This window comes from Vulpes vulpes, chromosome 13, assembly GCF_048418805.1.
Source record: "Vulpes vulpes isolate BD-2025 chromosome 13, VulVul3, whole genome shotgun sequence".
NCBI classification, from domain to species: domain Eukaryota; kingdom Metazoa; phylum Chordata; class Mammalia; order Carnivora; family Canidae; genus Vulpes; species Vulpes vulpes.
In genome coordinates this window covers 120020095-120044302 of record NC_132792.1, presented here as the reverse complement: position 1 = coordinate 120044302, position 24208 = coordinate 120020095, and the positions used below count along the sequence as shown (strand labels likewise).

The 24208-nt window shown below is 55.0% G+C and overlaps 1 protein-coding gene across 6 annotated transcripts in view; it reads left to right on the top strand.

Annotated features, from left to right (window-relative positions):
* Positions 1 to 558: 558 nt before the first annotated feature.
* The window catches only part of CAPN8 (calpain 8), a 46071-nt gene continuing 22421 nt past the window's right edge, over positions 559 to 24208 (top strand). For 4 of the 6 annotated variants that reach the window (XR_011996294.1, XR_011996293.1, XR_011996292.1 and 1 more), the window contains exons 1-7: positions 3079 to 3440; positions 8511 to 8580; positions 18010 to 18128; positions 19070 to 19203; positions 19869 to 20037; positions 21221 to 21310; positions 23327 to 23412. Coding sequence is in view for 3 of the 6 variants with exons in the window: in XM_026003467.2 (XP_025859252.2) it covers positions 3204 to 3440; positions 8511 to 8580; positions 18010 to 18128; positions 19070 to 19203; positions 19869 to 20037; positions 21221 to 21310; positions 23327 to 23412 (905 nt within the window). In the remaining 3 variants the exon portion in view is untranslated. Of the gene's footprint in view, positions 2559 to 3078; positions 3441 to 8510; positions 8581 to 17539; positions 17663 to 18009; positions 18129 to 19069; positions 19204 to 19868; positions 20038 to 21220; positions 21311 to 23326; positions 23413 to 24208 lie in introns of those variants that run through there. The other 2 variants (XM_072732649.1, XM_072732650.1) reach the window with 2 other exon arrangements.

The window sequence follows — 24208 nt, the reverse complement described above, 5'->3', positions numbered from 1 at the left end:
AGGATTGTCAGACTGTTTCCAAAGGGCTGCCCCACCTTACATTCCTGCCAGCAACACCTGATGTCAATTCATCCGTTGCTCACCTGGGAAATCCGCAGTGGGGGCGCCCAGGAGAGAGGATGCTGTCAGCTTATCCATCCCTTTCCCGAGTTATAGTTGTGAGTGCCATAAGCTTCATGAACTGCAACTGTCTGAAGAGCACATTCAGGCCCTTGGATGATTTATGGTCCTTGCCGAGAGGACGATGCAGCCTGGATCCTTCTGTGGCTCAAGCCCAGCGCCCTGGCTCATGGCTGGGCATGCCGAGGGAGCCACGTGACTCAGGTGCTACCAGGGGCCAACCTGCCAGCCTCCCGCCTCTGCGGGGGACCCTGGGCTTCCTGGACGGCGCCGGCGGTGGCTCCTGTAGGGGTGTGGGACGTGAGGCTGTGCAGACGTCTGTCCTGGATAACAGAGCTCCCAGCACAGGCTGTTTCCTCCCGGGCACCAGCCGGATCCCTGGGAGGTGGTCGCCGTCTGCGCAGGAGGGGCCGGTGAGCGGAGCGCTCCTGACTCTGCGCACTTGGCTTTCCTGCCTCGGAACTGAGGGCCCCGGGAGCAGCGGCGCAGATCTACCTGCCCGGACGGCGACTGGGCATCTGGATGTGACGGCAGGTAATTCAGGCGGGTGGGGGAAGGAGCCCCTCGTGGAGCTGGAAGCTGTGCTTCCTCTGCTGTGGGCAGGATGTGGGACTTGCTCTAACGGGAATGTGCCGGGAGGCTCAGGGAGAAGCAGAGCCAGGGAACCCAGCTGTGCCAGGGCCGTGGCGGTTCGCTGACCCCTGCACGAAGATGCCTGTCTGGCCTGCCCGCTGCACCGTGTCCAGCCGTGGGGTGTCTCACACCCCCGTGTGCTCATTTATTCACCAAGTATGTATTTGGTTCTCACGACACTCTGGGAGCTTTCCAGGCGCCAGCGATGTGGCGATGAGCAGGACACACACAGACAGCTGTCCTTGCAGAGGTCAGAGCCTGCTGGGTGCAGGGGCGGCAAGGAAATGATTGAGGGGCAGGGGTCGAAGTTCGCAGCGAGAGAGGGTAAGAAGGTGTGTTCGGGGGCATCCAGAGCACCTTCCCTGGGTCCCTCGGGGTCTGGAGGAGCCCATGTTCCTGGGCCTGAAGGAAAGTCAGGAGGGGGCAGGGCAGTGAGGAAAGGGCCTGTCCACTTGGGGTCAACAGGCCGCGGGGCCCCTCCCATCCTGTTTTCCTCGAACAACAGGCCACCCCTGGGGCTTTCAGCTCTGGAGCAGCAGGGCCAGACTCGTGTTAGAAATGACTGCTCATATTCCCTGTATGAGTGAAACCATATAATGTTTGCCCAGACCTGTCCCCTTGCTCGGGGCTTTGTGCAAAGACTGTCCCTGCTTAGAAGGTGGAGCGGGTGCCACAGCCGTCAGCTGCCCAGAGCCACCCCGGGTGTGGTCCCCGGCCCCTGCATGGCATCGTCTCTGCAGACTCCACACCCCACCTCCGGCCCACTGACTCAGAGCTTTCTTTGGAGGGGGTGGTGGGAGGGTCTCGGGGAATCAGAAGTTTAAGCAAGTGCCCTGAGGGATTCTTATACACATTATATGGGGTTTTGGGGATTGCTATAATGGATGATCATGAACACGGTGGTGTAGAACAACAGGAGGAAGTTCTGTCACAGTTTTGGAGACCAGAATTCTGAAATCTGTTTCACTAGGTGGAAACCCAGGCACCCGCAAGACCACGCTCGATGCAGAGGCTCTGGGGGAGCTTGTCTGTGGCTTCCCGCAGGTTCCTGTGGTTGCTGGCATCCATGGCCCATGGCTGTGTCACTCCAGCCTCTGTCCGCATGGACGCATCAGCATCTCCTTCTTGTTCTTGTCACATCCTCCTCGACCTGCGTCTCAGGAGGACACTCATGATTGCATTTAGGGTCACGATAACCTCCGTATTTCAGGAGCCTTAATGTAATCTTTTCTGTAAAGATCCTTTCAACCTTCTCTTTACAGGTTCCAGAGATCAGGTCCCACATTTTTAGGGGACCATTTCTCAGGCTGTCATGTGCACTAAAGTTCAAAAGTCCCCGATATGCTTGCTGATGGCTGCTGAGGGCACAGTGGGAGATGGGTGGAACAGGAGCAGCAATTGGGAGGCATAGACTTCCAGGTATGATGAGTGAGTCTGGGACAGAGGTGCAGCATGAGGACCATAGGCGACAGACCTGTAATAATCATATGTGGTGGCACAGGGTGACCACGTGTGGGAACATGTGTGATGTGTACCCTGGTGGAGTCCGTCCATCAGACCCCTGAAACCCATGTAACATTGTGTGTAAACTATACTTAAACAGCAAAAGTTAAAGGAAAGATCACTGATGGGATCCATGTGTTTAGAGAGGACCAGCCTGGGAAATTGGAGCTATGAGAGAAGTGACTAATCCTGGGCCACCTGTCCCTTCTGAGAGCAGAGCCCGTGACCACTGAGCCCCGGGCCTTCCCTCCTGGCCTGTTCCCAGGAGCAGCAGCTGATGCATCACTGCCCAGCCCTGTGAGGTGGGTCCTACTATTATCTTTCATTTTACAGATGAGAAAATTAAGGGGAAGTGAGGTTGAATGACCTGCTCAAAGCAACAGAGCTCATTGGGGTGGAGCTGGCCCAGAGACCCAGGCAAGGCCCTTGCTGGGCTTACTTTGGTTTGCTGGGTGATCTCTGGTGTTTCTGACTCCCTAGCACGTTTGGAAGTGAACTCACCTGGAAGGAAAGCGGACCCCCTGCCCGCTGCCAGCCCCTGGCCCTCATCCCACTCAGAGCCACCACCCCCGTGCTCGTGCCAATCCCTGTCTCAGCTGCAGGCCCTGTCTTCCCATCTCTTCCATCCTGGTGGCTGGGGCCAGGGGGCAGGGGAGCAGGCCCAGGGTGGGGATGGCTGTGAGCCCAGCAGGCTTCCACAGGCGGGGCCCTGCGAGGTCCCCAGCCTCCTCATTGTTTGCTGAAGTGCTGAAGGGGAAGGCGGATGAGATTCCTTAGCACCTGGGTACTATTTGCTCCTGCCGTGACTCACCGCCCAGTGGATTAGGCTCCCGGATAAAGGTTTGCCACTGCCTCCCAGCCCAGTGTCAGGTATCAGGTGTCAGGTGTCCAAGGGCTCCTCACGCTCTGCCTGCCTGTCTCCTGTCTCCCCTGCAGAGCCCACGGATATGTCAGCCCTGGCGGCCAGAATAGCCAAGCAGCGGGCAGCCGCTGGGGGTCTTGGCTCCCACCAGAAACCCATGAAATACTTGGGCCAGGACTTCGAGACACTGAGGCAGCAATGCTTGGATGCGGGGGTCCTATTTAAAGACCCGGAGTTCCCAGCATGTCCGTCAGCCTTGGGCCACAAGGACCTTGGACCACAGTCCCCGCAGACTCAAGGCATCGTCTGGAAGCGGCCCCCGGTAAGCAGACTGGCTGCTGAGTGTCATGTACGATGCAAGTCTTTGATTCTGGTGGCAAATGGTTGAGGGAGAACTCATGCCTCCAGATTGGAGTTCCTGGGTCCCCCCTTGAAGCTTTTTGAGAGGTGGTGAGAATGGAGGGAAAAGCACCCGGGGCTCTGGAAGGAGGCTAGCAAGGTCTGAGCCGGCTGTGCCTGTGGGGCCATCCTTGCTCAGGTGACCCCTGTGAGTCTCCACTTTCTCATCTGTGAAGGGGTGCTCTAGGCAGGGGTGGAGAACTGTCCTCCCCACACCTTGGCCCATGACCTCCTGCTCCAGGACCCTCGTCACCTGACTTGACCCATGGGATTGGAGCCCCTCTGTGGGGTGGGTATGAGACCAAGAGAATCAGGGGCTCCGTCTGGTGTCCAGCACACAAAATGAGTCACAAGGGCCCATACTCAGTGGTCTTCTTGACCACGATGGGAAAACCAAGCGCTGGGACCTGTGCCCTTGGTGACTGTGGAAGAGGGAGCATTAGGAAATGGGCTCTTTGGATGTGGTCAAAACCACCGGCCAGCTCCAGCTACCTCTGCCCCTTCAGTATTACACCACAGGAGTGACCCCTATCCCCTGATCCCTGTCCCACCACGGCCTACACTCCTGTCCCCTGAAACCCGTGGTGTGGGCACAATCAAGGCTGGGAATCAGTTTTATATTCTACAAGAATTGGTAGCCACATTCGGTTTGAGTGGACGGGTTTTCAGGCCTGCGTTTTGTGTGGGGTATTGGTTGCACCCTGTTGGGGAGGGTGGTTGGGGGACATGGGGAGTGGGCTGTGGTCTCAGCTCTGATGGACACAGAGAGGGGGCAGGCATGTGAATCAAGCAATGACACCTTGGGAAGAAAGGTGGGAGTATTCCACAGGGCCAACCTCAAGCCGTGGCCCTGGGGTGTGGGGAGGATGCACTTTCAAGGAATTGGGGGGCCCCGCAGGGCCTGAGTGGGGGAGACAGGGCTGGGGGCTTCCACCTGGCCCCACTGAGCCCTTGCTCCCTTGTCCCCTTCCTCCCCAGTCTGTCTCTCCTGCTCTTTTTCCTTCCTTTTCTTTCTTCTAATTGTGATAAAATACACATCATGGGACACTTACCCTTAACTGGTTGTAAGTTTGCATCGAGAACAGCTACGCAGCTGTGTGGCCATCATACCACTACCTCCAGAATATTTTCCATCTTGCAAAACGGAGCCTCTGTCGTCACTAACCACAAGTCCCTGCAGCCCCATCCCCAGCCCTGGTGACCACCGCCCAAATTCCCGTGCCCGAGAGCATGGCCGCTCCAGGGACCTCATGTGAGTCTCACAGCGTCTTTCTTTTGGTGACTGGTTTGTCTCATTTAGCAGGATGTCCCTGAGCTTCATCCGTGTGGTGGCAGGTGTCATTCCTTTTTAGGGCCGAATACTATTCCTTTGTGTGCATACAGCATATTTAAAAAAAAAATCCATTCGTTAACCGAGGGGTGTTTGGGTTGCTTCCACCATTTGGCTATTGTGGATCACACTTTTATGAATATGGTGCTCAAATATCTCTTTGAGACTATGCTTCCAATTCTTTTGGGTGTATATTTAGGAGTGGAATCGCTGGATCATTTGGTGACTCTGTTTTTGATTTGTTTTTTAAAGAAACAAAATGTATCTTTTAGTTTCCTTTTACAAAAGTTTTAATTTCCAGGGATCCCTGGGTGGCTCAGCAGTTTAGCGCCTGCCTTTGGCCCAGGGCACGATCCTGGAGTCCTGGGATCGAGTCCTGCGTTGGGCTCCCGGCATGGAGCCTGCTTCTCCCTCCTGTGTCTCTGCCTCTCTCTCTCTCTCTCTCTCTATATATATATATATATCATAAATAAATAAATCTTTAAAAAAAAGTTTTAATTTCCAGTTAACATGTTATACTAATTTCATTAGTTTCACGTGTACAATGTAATCATTCAGCAATGAGCCGGTGCTTGTCACAACAGGTGCACTCCTTCATCCCTGTCACCTGTTTCCCCGTCCCCCCACCCCTCTGGTGACCGGCAGTGTATTCTCTAGAGTTCAGAGTCTGTTCCTTGGTTCCTCTCTCTCTCTCTCCTACCCCCTTAGTGTGTCTGTTTTGTTTCTTAAATTCCATATGAGTGAGATCATGTGGTATTTGTCCTTCTCTGATTAACTTGTTTCACTTAGCATTATATACTGTAGCTCCATCCAGGTTGTTGCAAATGGCAAGGTTTCATTCTTCCTTATGGTTGAGTAACATTCCACTGAGTATTTATACCACCTCTTCTTTATCCATGCATCTATGGATGGACCTTTGGGCGGCTGTAGATAATGCTGCTCTAAACATTGGGATGCATGTAACCCTTCGAATCAGTATTTTTGTATCCTTTAGGTAAATCCCCAGCAGTGCAATAGCTGCATCATAGGGCAGGTCTATTTTTAACTTCTTGAGGAAACTCCACACAGTTTTCCAGAGTGGCTGCACCAGCTTGCATTCCCACCAACAGTGCAAGAGGGCTCCCCTTTCTCCATGTCCTTGCCAACATCTGTTTCTTACTGTGTTGTTGATTTTAGCCATTCTGACAGGTGTGAGGTGGTATCTCATTGTGGTTTTGATTTGTATTTCCCTGGTGATGAGTGATGTTGAGCATTTTTTCATAATCCATTGGCCATCTGCATGTCTTTTTTTGGAGAATTGTCGTTCGAGCCATGTGTTCTTGTTTAAATTGTGTTATTGGCTTTTTTAAATTTCACTTGCTGCATTTGAGGGTGATACCTGACCTGGCTGGACTCCAGGGCTTCACACCAGCTGCTCAGATGTGGTGCTACTGACTCTGCTTCCCACAAAGGTGTGAACTTTGACCTGTCCTTAGGGGAAGGCATATGGGATCGGCTAAATGTGTACTCATATATTTTCTGAAATCATAAAATTCCACATCCTGCCCCTTCCAGGTGTTTTTTTTTTTTTTTTTTTTTTTTTGCCTGTTTTTAAGCTGCTGAATGGAAGGTGTGGTTGGGCTCTTGTTACGGTTGAAGGCAGGCTTGGCCAGATTGAAGATCTCAGGGTCAAGCTTGGGCTCTCAGGACAAGCTGTTGGCTATTCGTGATTCTAAGGTGATCTTCTCCTAGCGTTGGGCAAGAGCAGCAGCTCTCTGACAGACACCATGTGGCCGGTGAGACTAGGGGAGCTCTCCGCAGAGCTTCCACTCTCCATCCTCGGCTTCCTCCTGGTGTTGGGTCCATGCCCAGCTGGGCCTGGGGTGTGAGGGATGCCCAGCATGTGTGATGTAGCCCTCAACGATACTCTTGTCTGCCCAGCATCTGGCAGTTGAGCAGTTTACTAATCTCAAGGAGAAATGCAGAGAGGGGAGTGAGGTGATGCCAGCTGCAGAGTAAGAACCCAGGAAGTGGCCAGCTTAGGTTAGGGGAGATGTGGAGGGTGTAGCGTGGCAAGTTAGGGGACCGGCCTCCTTTTGGGGCTGCAGTCCTTCCTCCAGCCGCTGCCTCTGGACTGATTTTGGGATTCTCAGTTCAGCTGTACTTGTCAGGGCAGAGCGTGTGCAGATGTGGGTGCAGAGGCCCCATGGAGCTCTCTGGCTGGGGGGACACAGCAGGACAGTGGGCAGGCGGCATGTGGTTAAATTGCTGCAAGAGCCAGAAACTAACAAACAGAGCTGAAGGTCACCACCAGATGGCTGGTGAAGTAGCTGGTGGGACATAGAGTGAAATCATGATGCTTGCTCTGTGCTGGGAATGGACATACTAGACACTCGTGATAAAAATGGATGCACATGTCAATGTGCTTTTACATGAACAATTTCTGGAAGAATATGTAGGAAATGTGAACAGTAAGGAATCTGAACACAAGGGATTTCCATGTTACCACATCATTTACTTAAACATTTTTTAAAAACCTACGTGCATATGTGACTTTTTCAACAAAACACAAGTGAATGAGTTTTTCTAATACTTGGAAGAAAAGAAAGGCAGCCCAAAGGAACTGTTCCCATCCATTTAGGCAGGAGCTGGAAGGTTTGTGCCACTATGGGGTCCACCACCCAGGCACAGCCCGGGGTCCTGGTGCCAGGCACCTCTCTGTGCCCTCTGGTGCACATGGTCAGCCACACCCAGGGGCCTCTTTGCCCCTCAAGGGTCCATGCTTGGCCCGACAGGCTGCCTGGGTGCTGGGCAGATGCCCCTGTCCTTTGGGAGCTGAGCTGGAGTCCTCTCTCCTCCAGGGAGCCTCCCAGACGTGCCCCCTCTTGGGCATTTTTCATGTTCCCCCTTTGCACTCGTTGCTATGACATCCTGTGAAGGTCAGTCCTGGTTTCCCACGTAGCTGGACGTGCCCGGAGTCTAAGGACTATTCCTTCCTTCCCTTCCCCACCTTGCCCTCCTGCCTGGCTGCCATGTGCAGTGGTGCCGTGTGCGGAGCCGATGCCTGACAAGTCCTGCTGGGGAAATGGGAAAGGAAGTGCCTCACAGGGCCCAGTGGTGCTCTGGGGTGATGCAACCTTGCCAGGCGTGGGTGGAGGAAGTGCAGGTCATGTGTATGAAAGCACCAACCTGGAGCTCTCCCCCTGGGGGCATCGGCACTGGGGACACCTCAGCATCTGGGGTCATCTTCATGTTGTTAATGAGGCAGTTAATGAGTGTGCACAGCATTTAAAGTGTGAAACATTGATCAAATCTCTGTGTAAATAGGGGCGTGGGCCTCTGCCTCTACCCTTCTCTCACCACTGTCCACACCCACACTCCAGGCAGCGTGCACAGTAACAGATGCTAGTGGGCAGTGAGGTGGTGGGCTGCGGCCGCTCCTCTGCACCTCTGGACTGCTCCCCTGCCCTGCACCCCTGCCCTGCGCCACTGCCCTGCACCCGTGCTCTGCACCCTGGCTGCCCTCCCTTCACTGGGCTGTGGAGTCCTCAGCAGCAGTGTGAGGGGTGCGCAGTAAGAGGCCTGGCCCCACCACAGGCTCAGTTCTGACCAGGAAGTTCCCTGACCCCTGTTACCACCAGTGCTGGGCGTCTTGTGACCTGTGTTTGTCCCACTTGCTTTCAGGAATTGTGTGCCAACCCCCAGTTTATCGTTGATGGAGCCACGCGCACGGACATCTGCCAGGGTAGTCTAGGTGAGTGACCGGGGATGGCCCTATTTGTTGTGGGAGGGGGCAGGAGTGTGTGTGATGAGTAATGTGAGATTAAGCCGTGAGACTTGATGTCACATCTGTGATGTTCCGTGTGGGTCTGTGTTTCTGAGATGGTGCTCCTGGCCTGGGTCTGCGACCCTGGGACTATTGCTTCCCCGGGAAGATCTCTGCAGGCCTGCACGAGAGGAAGGGACCAGGGCTGTAGGCGCGCCGTGGACAGCGTGCTGCACTGTGCTCTGATGGTAGTTGGCTGTAGGCGGGCATAATTTGCCCGATAGAGTGGCCACATCTACGTAATTGTGGGCTGTCACCAGAGGTGCTTTTAAATATTTTATTTATTTATTCATGAGAGACACACAGAGAGAGAGGCAGAGACACAGGCAGAGGGAGAAGCAGGCTCCATGCAGGGAGCCTGATGTGGGACTTGATCCTGGGACTCTAGGATTACGCCCTGGGCCAAAGGCAGGCGCTAAACTGCTGAGCCACCCAGGTGCCCCCAAAGATGCTTTTAAAATGAGTAAGAAAACAAGGATCCATTTTCCAGCTGAGCTCTCCCACAGCCGAGCATCCCGGGAGAAGAGCGACCCCCTGCCAGCCTCCCGCATTCCCTCGCATCAGATGCACCCACACTTAGGAAACCATTTATTCCGCCCTTTTGGTAAGTTCTGATCTCAAGCGTGAGAAGCCGATATTCCGTGAGAGCAGTCAGCACCTGCTCCGACAGGCCTCCTGCCCCCAGGGCTGCTCGGTCTGGGGTCCAGTCCGTGCCAGTCACACGACGCTGACGATGCTGACGCCTTGGAGGTCAGTGTGGCCCCAGTGGAGTTCCCGGGCTCCCGACCTCCATCTAGTGGTGGCGGCAGGGCCGGACCTGCAGACGCAGGCAACTGGGAGCCCATCCTACCTGGTGCAAATCAGCGAAGCACACAAACGCTCAGTATCTACCCAAGCCCGAAAACCCTTTCCCTTCAGGAGGGTCCCCGCCTTTTGTTCCTCCTTGTTCCAGCCTAGAAAACCTGTTCTCTTCAGCCTGCTGGAAGCCTTTGTGAAGTCAAAATCCTTGGGCATTTTATTTCAAATGCTTCCCGTGCTCTGGCCTGGCCGAGTGAGGTGGACGCCCCCTCCACCGGAGCTTGCCGAGCCTCGGGAGAGTTGGGGGCACCCTCCGTGGGCGTGGGTCCTGGATCCCAAGCCCTTGTGCCATTCAGGCCATTGGGGGCTCACGGGGGCACGGGGGCGGCGTCCTGCTCCTTTTCCTTCTGCCTTTTAGAGCTAATGCTCAACTCAATTAACATGTGTCTCGGGGAAACACAGCTTTGTTTTTTTTTAATTTTTTATTTTTATTTTTATTTTTTTAATAAATTAATTTTTATTGGTGTTCAATTTACCAACATACAGAATAACACCCAGTGCTCATCCTGTCAAGTGTCCCCCTCAGTGCCCGTCACCCATTCCCCCCCACCCCCTGCCCTCCTTCCCTTCCACCACCCCTAGTTCATTTCCCAGAGTTAGGAGTCTTCATGTTCTGTCTCCCTTCCTGATATTTCCCACACATTTCTTCTCCCTTCCCTTATATTCCCTTTCACTATTATTTATATTCCCCAAGTGAATGAGAACATACACTGTTTGTCCTTTTCCGATTGACTTGCTTCACTCAGCATAATACCCTCCAGTTCCATCCACGTCGAAGCAAATGGTGGGTATTTGTCGTTTCTAATGGCTGAGTAATATTCAGATGCAATGAAAAGCCAGGACACCTGCACCCCGATGTTTCTAGCAGCAATGGCCACAACAGCCAAACTGTGGAAGAAGCCTCGGTGTCCATCAAAAGATGAATGGATAAAGAAGATGTGGTTTATGTATACAATGGAAACACAGCTACGCTTTTCACAGCTTCTTGTTACAGATGTTTTAACTTTGGAAAAGCTGTTTAATAAGTGCTTTTTAATTGTTGGCTTGAGTAGAGTTCCCTTGAACAGTTTTAAGCAGGGAAAGAAGAGAGTTTGCAGAGAGGCCTGGGTGTTGCCATGGTGAGTGTGCGCACCCAGGGGCCAGGAACGGGCCTCCAACTGGCTGGAGGGGAGCAGGGCCGCCAGCAGGTACCCCGGGCTGAGGGCTCAGCGGGTAGAATGGCGGCTGCCTCTGGGTGTGGGGTGGGGGGGGGCGGGCAGAGCCACAGCACCTGTGAGTCATCCTGCGGTGGGTGGAGGCCCCAGGGGAGGCTCCCCATGAGACCTGTGGTGCTTGGCACGGGGAGTCAGGGAGCGCCGCCACCAACAGTGTTCAGTGCTTTAGAATCTGACACCACACAGTGGGGGCCACCCGGCTCTAAAACACTTTTTTCCTCCTGCTTACAGTTGGTCTACCATTTTATTACTGTTTTGAAAACACGCTCTTCATGCATTAAAATACCCACAAGGTGTGCTGTGAACAGTCAGCTTCCTACTGGCCTCCCTCTTCTGACTCTCACTACCCCTGACCGGTCTTTTGTCCTTTCAGCAAAATCAAGCAAATCCGAATTCTCATTTTTCCTTTCAGTTCTTCCTTGCATCAGAGGCAGAAAACTGTGGACGCTGCCGGGCACCTCAATATTGTTTGCTCTTGTTCGTCTTAGCAAGGTACCGTGTGGCTCTTTCTGCAGAGCGCCTGAACTGCTCAGCCCCGCGCTCTGGCCCTCTCCCCTCTGCTAAGGGGCCTCTGAGTTAGTTTTCTCTTTGGCTGTTACAGCCCGTGTTGCAGGGAGTGTGGTCCTGTGGTTGGGGTGCTGGTCCTCGCTCCTGAGCAACCGCTGCTGCAGTCCTGGCGGCATCTTCTCCCTCCAGCTCAGCCAGGCCCTTGTCTCGGAGGTGGGAGCCTGCGGCACCCATCAGAGGTCCTGCTCACCTAGAGTCCAGGTGCTGCCTTCCCTGGGAGCCTGAATTCTAGGGAAATCAAGCCTGGGAAGTCTGTAATGCTAAAGATTTGGCTGCTCCAGATAGTTGTGTGGAAATTGTGGATGATGAGTCCCTGTCAGGCTGCTCGGTGTCTATGGGAGGGCAGCGTGATTTTGGCTTCACACCGGTCATCAAGTGGGCGTATTTTGGCAACCCGCCGCCAAACCCAAGGCGCCTGGGTCGGCAGGGTGGGCATTCGGGAGGGGCACCCTGCGGTCCCAGCCTCTCCGAGCTTCATCTCCCTGGGGGACCCCCAGCGCACCCCACCAGCGCGGCCTCCTAGTTGTGAGGACAGCTCAGGGTTCGGTGACAGGGTAGCCAGGGTGCCTAATTCCTTTGGGACGCGTCCACAGGTGCCCATTCCCCACGCATGTTCTTGCCCAGCAGGGCTCTCAGCAGTCCCCTGCTGCTCAGGACCCCACATTCTGTCTCTGCCCCGCACACCGGCCATGTGTCCGTCCCCCCATCTCGAGGACTCTGGCCTATGTATGAAGCCCGCGTGTCTGGCTTTGTGGCCCTCATACGGGAAGTCACGCCTGCACCTTGGCCAGGACTCCTCTGGTCACTGGAGGTTGAAGTCCAGCCCTGTAGCTGAGGGAGAAAGGGGAACTTTATCAGCTCATCCAAGTAGGCCTGGAAAGGGGGCAGCCTGGTTGTTTCAGGAGCGGAGCTCTGCCTGCTGGCGTCAGCTCTGCTGGTCTTTCGGGGTCGGCCTCCCTCCGTGTTGGACAGTCTCCATACAGCAGGACACGTGATCATCCATGCTCCAGACTTTATTTATCCTGGCGATGTTGGGAAACAACTCTGGTTTCACAAGCTCAGAGAAAGACTCTGGGTCTCTGCTCACTGCTTGGGCTCAGTGACTTCAGGGAAGGCCACGTAGTCAGTCCAGCCTCGGTCCTGGGCTCACTCCCAGGACTGCGCGGCTCCCCCAGCACCAACAGGGGAGAGCTCTACATGAAGGGGCAGTGGCAATGGGCAGAAGAATAAGGAAAATATGCCAACATGAGGAGAGCGTGGAGGGGACTCAGGTCTGCGATCCTGCCCTCTCCCTACTCTGGGTCATGTCTGCACTGCCCTGCAGCGTACCGGAAACACCTCCTCAGGGGCCCCTGTTCTATCTCTGGGCCCACCAGCAGCAGCAGTGTTCAGCTCAGTGTCCCAAGTGGAAGGGGCACACATGGGGACACCTGCCTGTGGCCCCTGGCTCGGTTGTCACAGCTGCCAAATACCGCTCACCAGGTGTAGTGATGGGGGGTGTGCTGACCCCGGCTCTGCTCCCAGGCAGCGGGAGCTCCTGTGGTTGGTGGGGGCGGTTAGTGACCCTGGGGTCCTGTGTGCTGTGTGGGGCACCTGTCCCGCACACCCCTGAAATCCAGAGCACCTGGGGCACGGCCGGGCTTGGTGAGCTTTGCCAAGTTCTTGGCGGGTTGCCCTGAACCCTTTGCCTCACGACATCATAAATCACACATCAACAATGTGCCTTCCGATATCCCGTGTTCTCACCGGCTTTCATGCTCCCGTCGGCCGTGGGCCGTGCTGGCTGTCTGCCGCACTGGCCGCTGGTTAAAACTGCTCTCTCTGGGGCTGCCCACGGCCCGTCCGGGGTCCCTGCCCCCGCCCTCCCCCCTGAGTTACACGTCTTCTGGGTCTCCTTGTTCTTAGACACTGTACTCAGATACTGTCCCCAGCCCAAAGCGCCTCGTTGTCTGCCCACCCCCTGGGCATTGTCGCCTATGAGCTCACCTCGCCTCATCTCTACCTCTGAGGCTGGAGGGCCACCCTCACATCTGTGATCCGTGTGGAACATCTGATGCACCTCAAGGATCCCTTCACGTATGTGCCCCTGGAAACCTCAGGACCCCCTGCACTGATCTGGGTGTACTGCCCCATTTATGATCACCTGTCAGGGCATCTGACAACCTGTGCTGGCCACCCCAGAGCACTCTGTTAAGGGCCACCATTGGCCCATGGGGCAGGGAGCATTGCAGCCTCCCCCAGAGCTAGCAGGGAATCTTTGTGTCACCTTTTTATTTCTTTCTCCATTAGACCTGGCTTCTAGCCTTTTCTTGTGTTTGGATCCAAAGGATATTGTAAGTAAATGCAGTAAGCGGATGACTTCCTTGAGGCTGGCTCTGAGATGTGTTTACAGAAACACCAAAGTTATAGGATGCTCTTTATCTGCAGGTTCGGTCACCTGTGGTCAGCGAGCAGGTGATGATGATCTCAGGGCCAAGGATGCCAGAGGCCAAGTCTAAGCTGGAGCCGCATGTCTCAGGCTGCCAGGTGTCTGTGCTCCTGGGCGGAGCCTGGGGAGAGGGCAGAGGGGTGACACAGAGGAGGCTGGGGCTGCGGTGCAGGGCAGGGAATCCAGTCCAGCTCCTGTCTCTCAGGTTCAGAAGTGTCTAGCTTTGCCTTTGCAGGTGAGCAGGCAAGGGTGAGGGCAGGGATTGGCATGGTTTGGAGGAAAGGAAGAATGGATTATAATCACAGGGCTCGGAGAGCCTGTAGGAGGTCAAGAGGTCACCCGGCACCTAGTGGGTGGATACCTAGGAGGCTGGGGAACACCTTGCAAAGCACAGGACAGCCCCCCAACCCAGAACTGCACAGCCCGCAGTGCCAGCCAACTGGTTTGGGAGATTCTGCTGTAGTTGGATTCACTCATGTCACAGGAGCTTCACTAACTAAGGCCGTAGATCCAAGATCCAAATCTGGTTCTGGTCTTACGTGGTACTAATAGATGCCGGGTTCTCTCTCCGTGTTTGCGCCATCAGTGGCAGAATGGCCAGGTCCTAAGATCTTCTCCTGAGTAATCAAATACTCGTTCTCAAATCCCTTCTGACAATTTCATACTGATGAGGTTTCCTTCAATTAGCATCTCACCCTGGGGTCTGGGTCCGTGACATGTCTGCGGCCCATGGCCTGCTGCCGGTGACCATCAGTGTGGCCGGCGAGTTAAGCAGGGGAAGCCACAGGTGTGCATGTTTTAACTGCAGCCAGAGGCAGGATGATGCAGGAGGGCAGGGGGACAGGGAGGGTGACACCTGGGATTGCTTGGCACCAAGGTCAGAGCTGAACAGTACCTGCTTGTGAACCCGGCCTCGGATGCCCACAAACAGCAAAGGTGGATTTTTACAAGACAAGCACTTGTGAGCCGGTCAGAATCTGCATCAGGTTCAGACGTGCAGTCGCACAGCGTTGCCTGCTCCCTGGGACCGCTCTCCACTGGCCACCTGACTCCCGCTGACCACGAGTGGGAGGGAAATGCAAACCAGCGGGCCGATTGTAGGTGTTCCTGCTTGTCTCCGCTTTTGGATAAATGTTCCTCATTCGATTGACCTTTTGGGTTGATTTTTTTGCTGCTTAAAGACCTGCCCCTCTACAGCCTCCCCATGATGGTGCCTGGACACGAGGAAGGCCAGTGGGAGAAGGACGACACCAGTGGCGTGTCTGGCCATCTCAGCTCTGATGCAGTCTGCCCTGAGGGGTTGTCAGACTGGCCCCCATGCCTCCGATGCCGGTCTCTGTTTCTGGGATCACCTGGCTGTACGTGGGAGGGTCCCACAACCCCTCCTCGGGCTCCCAGAGCTCAGAGAAACATCTTTTGCAGGGTTTCTATAAGAGGATGCACTTTGGGGCCAGCCAGGTAGAGGGAGCCAGCACAGGGTGAAGTCTGGGGAAGGGGTGCTGACCTCCCTGAATTTGTGCACCTCCCTGGAAGCTTCCTGAGCCCCCGCCTCTGGGTTTTTAGGAAGCTTCAGGACAGATGCCTAATGGGCGGAATCCTTGGCTGCTGACGATGGGTTCCCAGGTGTGTGTGGGGGAGGGTGGCATTGGGAGATCAGCCCACTCATTCCTGGCTTGTTCTCCTGGCAACCACTTGGGTCACCGAGGGGCTTTCCAGAGCCACCCCGTTAACATAACAAGAGAACCATACTTTCTCCCACTGCCTAGAAACCTGCCTAGGTTTTGGGAGCTCTGAGCCCAGAAATGGACCCAAGAGCCAGCAAGCATTTGTTGTTATAAATCACGGTGTCTGGGGCCAGCTGGTGCCCTTGGTGGGGGTCCTGCTGCCCCCGGGAGGTCTGACTGTGCGGTGTCAGCCCATTCCCCTCCTATAGTCGGGGTCCCGGGGGCTCCCTGGCCTGAGCCTGCAGCCCTGACAGCTCTGGGTGGGATTGACCTGCCCAGTCCCTGCTCCCCATGGGCAGGAGTCCCTGAGGCTATGCCATCTCCCCTCTCCCTGCCCCCAGGCTCTGTGTGGCCACCATCATCCTGCTCCCGGGTCCCCAGTGCCAGGCCAGGCACGGATGCCCTCCGCTCTGGCTTCGTCTTCAGCCTCTGCTGCTTTACTACTGTTCCTGCTCCTGCCACTGCTGAGCCTTCCTGAGGGGCTACTTTAGAAGTCCCAGGACCTGACCTTTGCTCCATCCCTGCTTCTTCCCCTGTCTTTCTGCTGGTGGCCCAGAGGCAGCCCCATGTATCCCTTCCATGTTTGGAAAGCACCCACAAGCTAGAGCTTGAGTTCTTGCTACCCAGGTGTTCAACCTTCAGGCTCTGAATTTGAGATGTAAAGGGAATTTCTGATGTAGCAATTCTGTTCTAACAAAGCCTGACTCAGGATGACTGTCTCTTGGTGGACTTAAAACCTCTCTGACTGAGTGTCTCACTGCTAGGGTTAGGTCTGTTTGGCGTTTACTGGGAGTTCCTGGATGCCATGCGGGCAGGGCCCTAGAGGATCAATATTTAAGTGGAATTTAAAAATCACTTTATTATTTTAATAACTGATTAAACCCACTACATGTATAACCCGAGTAAGGATAAGAAAAACAAAGCTCAACTGGTTCCCCGACTGCCCCTGAGGTCAGTGACCACAGGCCCCCCATTCTAGCTCTAACTCACGGCTGGATTTTGCTGGAAGGTGGCCAGCGAGGAGGAACTTACCCATCAAGATTTTCTCTGGTTTTTCCGCCCACCTTATTCACCACCAGAAACCTTTTTTTTTTAAAAAAAATTTTATTTATTTATGATAGTCACACAGAGAGAGAGGCAGAGACACAGGCAGAGGGAGAGGCAGGCTCCATGCACCAGGACCCCTGGGCCAAAGGCAGGCGCCAAACCTCTGCGCCACCCAGGGATCCCACCGGAAGCCTTTTGTACCCAAACAGCCCCTTGGCTGCTTTTGGAAATTAAAACTAGGGTCAAAGTTCAAAGCCGTGTCCCCCCTGAGAGGAATCCAGCAAATGTGCCACGGGCTTCAAGGCAGGTCCCCAAACAAGTTCCTGAAATATTCTGAGCAGCAGAATAAATGTCTTTCCTCCCACGAGGACTGTTTGGAAGGGAACATGCTTATTTGGATGCATTCCGGTCCTGACAGTCCACTCACACCTGATGTGGGCCCTGGTGGAAATCCACACACCTGCGCGTGCAGCCCCTGCTCCGAGCCCTGCACTGGCCACTGGCACCAGGAGGACCTGTGAGAGGTCATAAGTGAGCAGATGAAAAGAAAACTGAACTCCGCCAGCTGGGCAGCCCTGTTTGATGTCAGCAACCCAGGGCCATGGAGTCTCCGGGGTGCCTTGGATTCTAATGTAATGTCTGCGGAGTATTCGGGGAGGGCTGCTGGAGGCCGCGGAGCCAGCAGCGAGGACGTCCGTGCAGAGGGCACCCTGCGTCAGCGCCCGTGCCTGTGCCAGGGAGCCTTCCCTCATTACCTGCCTGCGCCCTGGATGCTGGCAGAGGAGGGACCTGTCAGGCCCAGCACCTGTCCTCCTGGGCTCCATGGCCCCGCAGGCCAGGGAGACTCAGGAGCAAATGTGCAAGGGGTCACCGGGGGTTTGCACAAGAACAAACCGTAATCTGTCAAGTCATTCGGATGCTTGCTTATTTATTTTTATTCATCAGGTGTTCACTGGGCCCCGAGGATATGTCGGCCACCTCCTGGGGACTCTGGACCTGGAGTCCACCTCTACACTGGTTCTGGAGCCACCGCGGGAGGGGGGTGATGGGTTTTTAGAAGCAGAGGGACTCGTGGCTGCAGAGAAGGGGAAGGGGAGAGGGGACAGCTGGCACCGCAGTGAGAACCTGCCAGTGTGGGGACAGAGGGCTGCCGGGGCCAATGACCGGTGCTAGTGCGTAACCAAGCTTGACTGGAGGGTGGGTTCTCCGTGGGAGCGGGATGGAGGAAAGCCAAGACACGGGTGGGATCCATATTATTTTCTTTATCTGCATTCTCCACTCTAGTGATCGGGTGCTTTGGGGTGAAGTGGTCAGTATCCAGGGATGATGGAGGGGCAGAGAACTTCTCATCCTAAAGACAGGATGTTCCCTGAGCGGCAGGAGCCTCCCGTGACCTTCCAATGCCGGAGGAACAGGGCCCATCCAACCTGGAAGGGGTTGGACTGAACGGGACGCTGAGGGTCAGACGGGGCAGGGGCCTGTGGCCAGCTGACCAGGGTGTCCCTGCGGCCCGTTGCAGGTGACTGCTGGCTGCTGGCGGCCCTTGCCTCCCTGACCTTGAATCAGGAGCTGCTTCACCGAGTGGTGCCCAGGGGCCAGGACTTCCAGCAGAACTACGCGGGGATCTTTCATTTCCAGGTACTGTGCTCACGGCCCTTGACCCCACAGGCGACCCTTGAATAACGTGGGGGACGGGGTGCAGTCAAAAGTCTGTGTGTCACTTTGGACTCCGCCAGGTCTTCACTGCTGACAGCCAGCAGCTGGCCAGGGCCTCCCTAAGAACACAAACAGTCCATTAGCACAGATTTTGTATGTCACGTGTACCATACTCTGTGTTCTTAGAATAAAGTAGCTCAGGGATCCCTGGGTGGCTCAGCGGTTTAGCTCCTGCCTTAGGCCCAGGGCATGATCCAGGAGACCCAGGATGGAGTCCCACATCGGGCTTCCTTCGTGGAGCCTGCTTCTCCCTCTGCCTGTGTCTCTGCCTCTCTCTCTGTGTGTCTCTCATGAATAAATAAATAAAATCTTAAAAAAAAAAAAAGAATAAAGTAGCTCAGAGAAAATAAAATGTCATGAAGAAAATCATAAGGAAAAGAACACACACTTTTAAGGACTGAGCTGTATTTATTGAAACCAGTGTGTGTATCAGCTGGCCCTCACTGTTGAGATCCGGGTCATTCAGGGGTCCTTTCCATTCCCTTGGGTCCCACCCACAGGTGACAGGATCAGAGACGCAGCAGCTCATGTCCCACTGTCCTCCCAGGGATCCTGGTGCTCCCTCGGTCTGAGAACCACCACCCCCACGCATCCTGCCCTCCCTAGCCGTGTGGCCTTGATGAGGAAAGCCCCTTTGGGGTGAGGGCCCTGAGGCGTCACCCGCTGTGCCATGCGGGCAAGTTTGCTTCTCCACAGACTCACAGGCTGGATGCCATGTTTCCTGTGTCCTCTGGCCTCTGCTATGAGCGTGGTTGGGACGTGATCCTGCCCCAGGAGCTTGGAGCTCGTCGAGGTCCTCACTTGCATGTCCATCTGCCCAGTGCTTTCTGAGGGGACCTTGCCCTGTGTTTGTGCACCCACAGTTCTGGCAGTACGGCGAGTGGGTGGAGGTGGTGGTGGACGACAGGCTGCCCAGCAAGGATGGGGAGCTGCTCTTCCTGCACTCGGAGACAGGCAATGAGTTCTGGGGAGCTCTGCTGGAGAAGGCCTATGCCAAGTAAGTACATGGTTTGGAGCTGAAGCCCCTGTCTCTCTGGTGGACTGCACCTGCTCTGTGCCAAGTCGCTTCAGCACCCAGACCCAGAGGCCAAGAGCTCAGAGCTCGGCTCTGCCCCCATAGAGGGTTAAGGGGGCAAACCCTGCAGCTGCTTGCTGCCTCTGCTGTCTCTTCATACAGACCCCAATGTCAGAATGATGAAGAGGAAGGGCACGGGTGCACTTCCATGGGGATGCCCTACGCAGTGCTCATCCCCCTTCCTGCTGGCCAGAAGACTTCTCTTGGGTTCTCCTGATGCGTGCCACTCACCCTGTCTTGCAACCCCATTCCTCCCCAGCCCTCTTCCCGGAGCAAGCCCCGGGGGCACTCTCAGCCTTGATGGAGGGGCCCCCCATCCCTGCCCGTGCTCCTAATCACCAGGAGCCCAGGAAGCCAGGGTCAGCGCTGCGAAGGCTGCACTTGGCTTCTTCCAGGACTGGGTGGGTGGGTGGCTTGGTGCAAAGCGGCCTGAGATTCGTTCCTGCAAACTGCCTGGAGCACCCTGCTGGCCTAACACAAAACGGGCAAAGCACCCTCTCTTCCCTTCCAGCCCACTCCGCAGCCCAGCTCCAGCCCACGTGGTCCCCTCGCTGGTGGATGATTCACTCTTCTTTCTCTTCCCACAGGCTCAACGGTTCCTATGAGGCTCTCACTGGAGGGTCCACGGTCGAGGGGTTTGAGGACCTCACGGGCGGCATCTCTGAGTATTACGACCTGAAGAAGCCTCCGGCCCGCCTGTTCCAGATCATCCAGAAGGCCCTCCGCGCGGGCTCTCTGCTGGCCTGCTCCATCCATGTGAGCCAGCTTGGCGTCTCTGCTTCCCAGTTTGGCAGGGAGGGGGTCAGAGCAGTGTCTGGGGCTGAATGGGCGGGTCTTACTAGTGGGAGGAAGGGGGAGCAGGCTTACTGTGGGAGCCCCAGCCTCCCTGGCTGGATCCCAGGCCCCACCTCCCACCTTCCACCTCCCACCTCCCACCTCCGCTGTCCCCTGTCTGCTTAGTAACTGTGGGGCTTTAGGAAACAGATATTTGAGGGGCATGCACACCTGATGGGCTGTGAGATCCTGGAGGAAGAGGGCAGTGGTGCTGGAACCAGGGTGCGTGTCCTCCCTGGGGGGCTGGCTGCCAGGCCCTGGGGAAGTGTGGACACTGGAGCTTGCCTGTGGTCCCGCCCCTCTCCTGCCCTGACCCAGTGGTCTGGGACACACGACCTGCAAGATCTCCGCCTAAGTGTGTGTTTGCTGGAGAGATGATTCGGGGCCCAGAGAGAGGCCAGAGGAAGAAGACTCAGGGAGGCCCACTCAGTGCAGACTCTGGAGAAGCAGCCTGGCCCGGAGCAGCCGGCTTGGATAGTTGGTCTTCAGGCAGCACGGGGTCACTCTGGGAGAGTAGGTGACACCTCCAATTTGTGGTGGCACTTAAAGCCTGAAGCCATGCTCCAGCCCTGGCAGCCACACGGTACCTGCCTGGAGCTCCAGGCCTGCTCAGAGGGGCTGTGTGGGGTGGTCAAGGCCACACCTGCACCCCAGGGCTGCATGGGGGCCTGTCCTCAGAAAGCACCATAGGGCCAGCCCTGACAGGGTTAGAGTCAGGGTCAGGGTCGGGATTGTGGTCAGGGTCGCGGTCGTGGTCAGAACTGGGGTTGGGATCAGGGTAGGGTTGCAGTCAGTGTCAGGGTCGTGGTCAGAGTTGGGGTTGGGATCAGGGTAGGGTTGCAGTCAGTGTCAGGGTCGTGGTCAGAGTTGGGGTTGGGATCAGGGTTGGGGTCGGGGTCAGGGTCGGGGTTGTGGTCAGGGTCGGGGTCATGGTCAGAGCTGGGGTCAGGGTCAGGGTTGGTATTGGGGTCAGGGTCAAGGTTGTGGTCAGAGTTGGGGTTGGGATCAGGGTCAGGGTCATGGTCAGTGTTGGGGTCGTGGTCAGGGTTGGGGTAGGAGTCAGGGTTGGGGTCAGCCAGTATCAGTGGACTTCATTCCCAATCAGGTCTCCAGTGCAGCTGAAGCAGGAGCAGAGGTCACCACCCGCCACAAGCTGGTGAAAAGCCATGCATACTCTGTCACTGGAGTCATAGAGGTAAACTGGGCAGGGGAGGTGAAGGGGTAGGTCACCCCTGACAGCTTCCCTGCCCGCTAAGGCCCTTCTCTGGCTACCCCTGATGCTACCCACGCAGGGGTTACTCTTGCTCGTTGTAACCTTCTGACTCGCACCCACTCGTAGACTGATAACACAGCCTGTCTGAGTGTCAACCCTGTGGGCTCCAGTGAGATGCAGGCCCCCTCTGAGGTGTGGCTGTGGGGTGGGAGGAAGGTGTCAGGGAAAGTTGTAGAGATTGTCAGATTCTCTCTTCCTTCTAAGATGTGTATGTGCATCCCAGCAAAGCAATGGAGAACCCGAGGGACCCCCAAGGGGACAAAGGATGGGGTACAATAGTGGGAAGGAATGACAGCATTCCATACTCTCCAGCCCCAGCAGAAAGCATGGGCCATGGCTTTCAGTATTTTTATTTACTATATTCTGCCCACTTTGAAAAAGAATTTGCAGTGACTTATAGAGAAGAGCCAGACACAATCAAAGCATACCATGTGGGTAAAATACACCAGACAATCCAGGAGCAAGCAGTGCTACTGTTGAAAAATGAATTTTGCTTTGGGTTTCCCGATGGCCAAGGCAAAAAGGGAAATGTGATGGGATCTCAGTTTCTGTTACATGTTAAAATGGCACGGATGTTAAAATGGTTCATACGTTTGTGTTTTGCAAACATGCTTTTTAGTGCAGTCAGTTTCCAAGTGCATGTGTGTGTAAGCGTGGGTATGATGGACGACCAAAGGGAAGTAGGACACCTGGCATTCATTGTGTGTGTGGGTGTGTGAAGGGTGAGAGCACCGTGCTCTAGTGAGCATTCAGTAAATAGCAGGGGAAGGTGTGGGTTTCCAAGTGTGGGCTTTGCAGACGGCTGCCTGGGGGCCCATCTCCCCTCTATGACTTACTGGCCTCGGGTGACGTCCCACCTCTGACTCTAGGATTTCTTTCCTCCTCCCTCTCCCCTCCTCCCTTCTTCTTTCTTCTTCTTCTTTCTTCTTCTTCTTCTTCTTCTTCTTCTTCTTCTTCTTCTTCTTCTTTTCTTCTTCTTCCTTCTTCCTTCTTCTTCTTCTTCCTTTCTTCTTTTCTTCTTCTTCTTCTTCTTCTTCTTCTTCCTTTCTTCTTCTTCTTCTTCCTTTCTTCTTCTTCTTCTTCTTCTTCTTCTTCTTCTTCTTCTTCTTCTTCTTCCTTTCTTCTTCTTCTTTTAGTTTTTTATTTGTTTATTTATTTATTTATTTATTTATTTATTTATTTATGAGAGACACACAGAGAGAGGCAGAGACACAGTCAGAGGGAGAAGCAGGCTCCATGCAGGGAGCCCAATGTGGGACCCAGAGATCGCAACCTGAGCCGAAGGCAGACACTCAATGGCTGAGCCACCCAGGTGCCCCTGACTCTAGGATTTCTGAGCCATAGAATAAAGAGTGACAGCACTCAGCTCCTAGGACCCCCAAGAGTTTGGAGTGAGGCGACAGTGCGTTTGAAACACTTCACGCCATGTCTTCTCCAGAGCACGTGCTCAGTGCACATGGACCCCTGTGTACTCTTGGCGTTTGTTTGGAAGCCATTTATTACCATTAAGTCTCCTGTAAAAGAGCCCAGTCAGTCTTGGGCAACTGTAAATGCAAGTTAAAGTTGACACAAACTTGTTTGTGAGCTGGACCCACTGTTCATTCAACCCAATTGTGGAAAATAAAGCAGTTAGCCATGTCTGGAAAACATGTGTTAAAATAAAGGTTTGCTTGTGAAAAGAAAGAAAGAAAGAAAGAAAGAAAGAAAGGAAGGAAGAAAGAAAGAAAGAAAGAAAGAAAGAAAGAAAGAAAGGAAGAAAGAAAGAAAGAAAGGAAGAAAGAAAGAAAGAAAGAAAGAAAGAAAGAAAGAAAGAAGGAAAGAAAGGTGTGCTTGTTTGGGGACATTTGACATGTTAAGTGCAAGCCCTCTGGGGGCAGACCCGGGCAGGGGGCAGCGGGGCCCCAGCGGCTCAGGTCATTTCCCATGTGGACCTTGCAGGTGGATTTCCGGGGCCGTCCCGAGAAGCTGATCAGACTCCGGAATCCATGGGGCGAAGTGGAGTGGACCGGGGCCTGGAGTGATGAGTAGGTTCTGTCTCCCTGTCCTCACCTCCCCCGGTGGAAAGGCATCTTGCCGCAAAGCACGGTCCTCATGAGGCCAATGGCACAGCCAGCGTGGCAGCACTTTCTGTGCACAGCCTGTTCCAGAAGGAGTATTGCGTGGCTGCAGCAGAGAAAAGCAAAGCAGCACCATGTAGCTGGAGCCTTTGCTTCTGGGTCTCTGCTCGGTGTGTGCAGATTTGGCAGCTCAGTCACTGAAAGGTTTGCCTGTCTCCCACCTGCCACACCATGCTGACCCCAACGGGAGGCCGGACCCGCACGATCAGGTGCCTCCCTCTGCACAGACCCTGGCCTCTCTGACAAAGGCCATGCCCTCCAGCTCTGAGCTTAGGAAGTGGGATCCAACCCCAGAGCCTAGCGGGCAGTAGCAGGCAGGCAGTATCACTTGCTCATGAGGGGGCAGGTGTGGCTCTTTCCTGATGAGGTCACGGAGAGCCAGCAGGCTTCCCGCCATGGAGGAAGGGCCACTGGAAGTGGAGAGAAGCCCCTTTTGCTCTGTTTTCAACCTTGCGGGAGCCTCCCTGTGCTGCCCGTACCCCGTGATGGCAGGAGGGCTCTTGGAGGGGGCTTTGTCTCGTGTACCCACACTGCCCATCACTGCCCATACCTGTGTGCTTCCCTTCAGGGGTGTGCCACAGACAAACGTGTGTCTAGGGCTGCAGATGCTGATTCTGCTGCATAAGTTTGAGCAAAACCCAAGACTTCCATCCTGCCAAGTGCCCAGAAAGGATGTCCCAGATGAATGGAATCAACAGTCTGA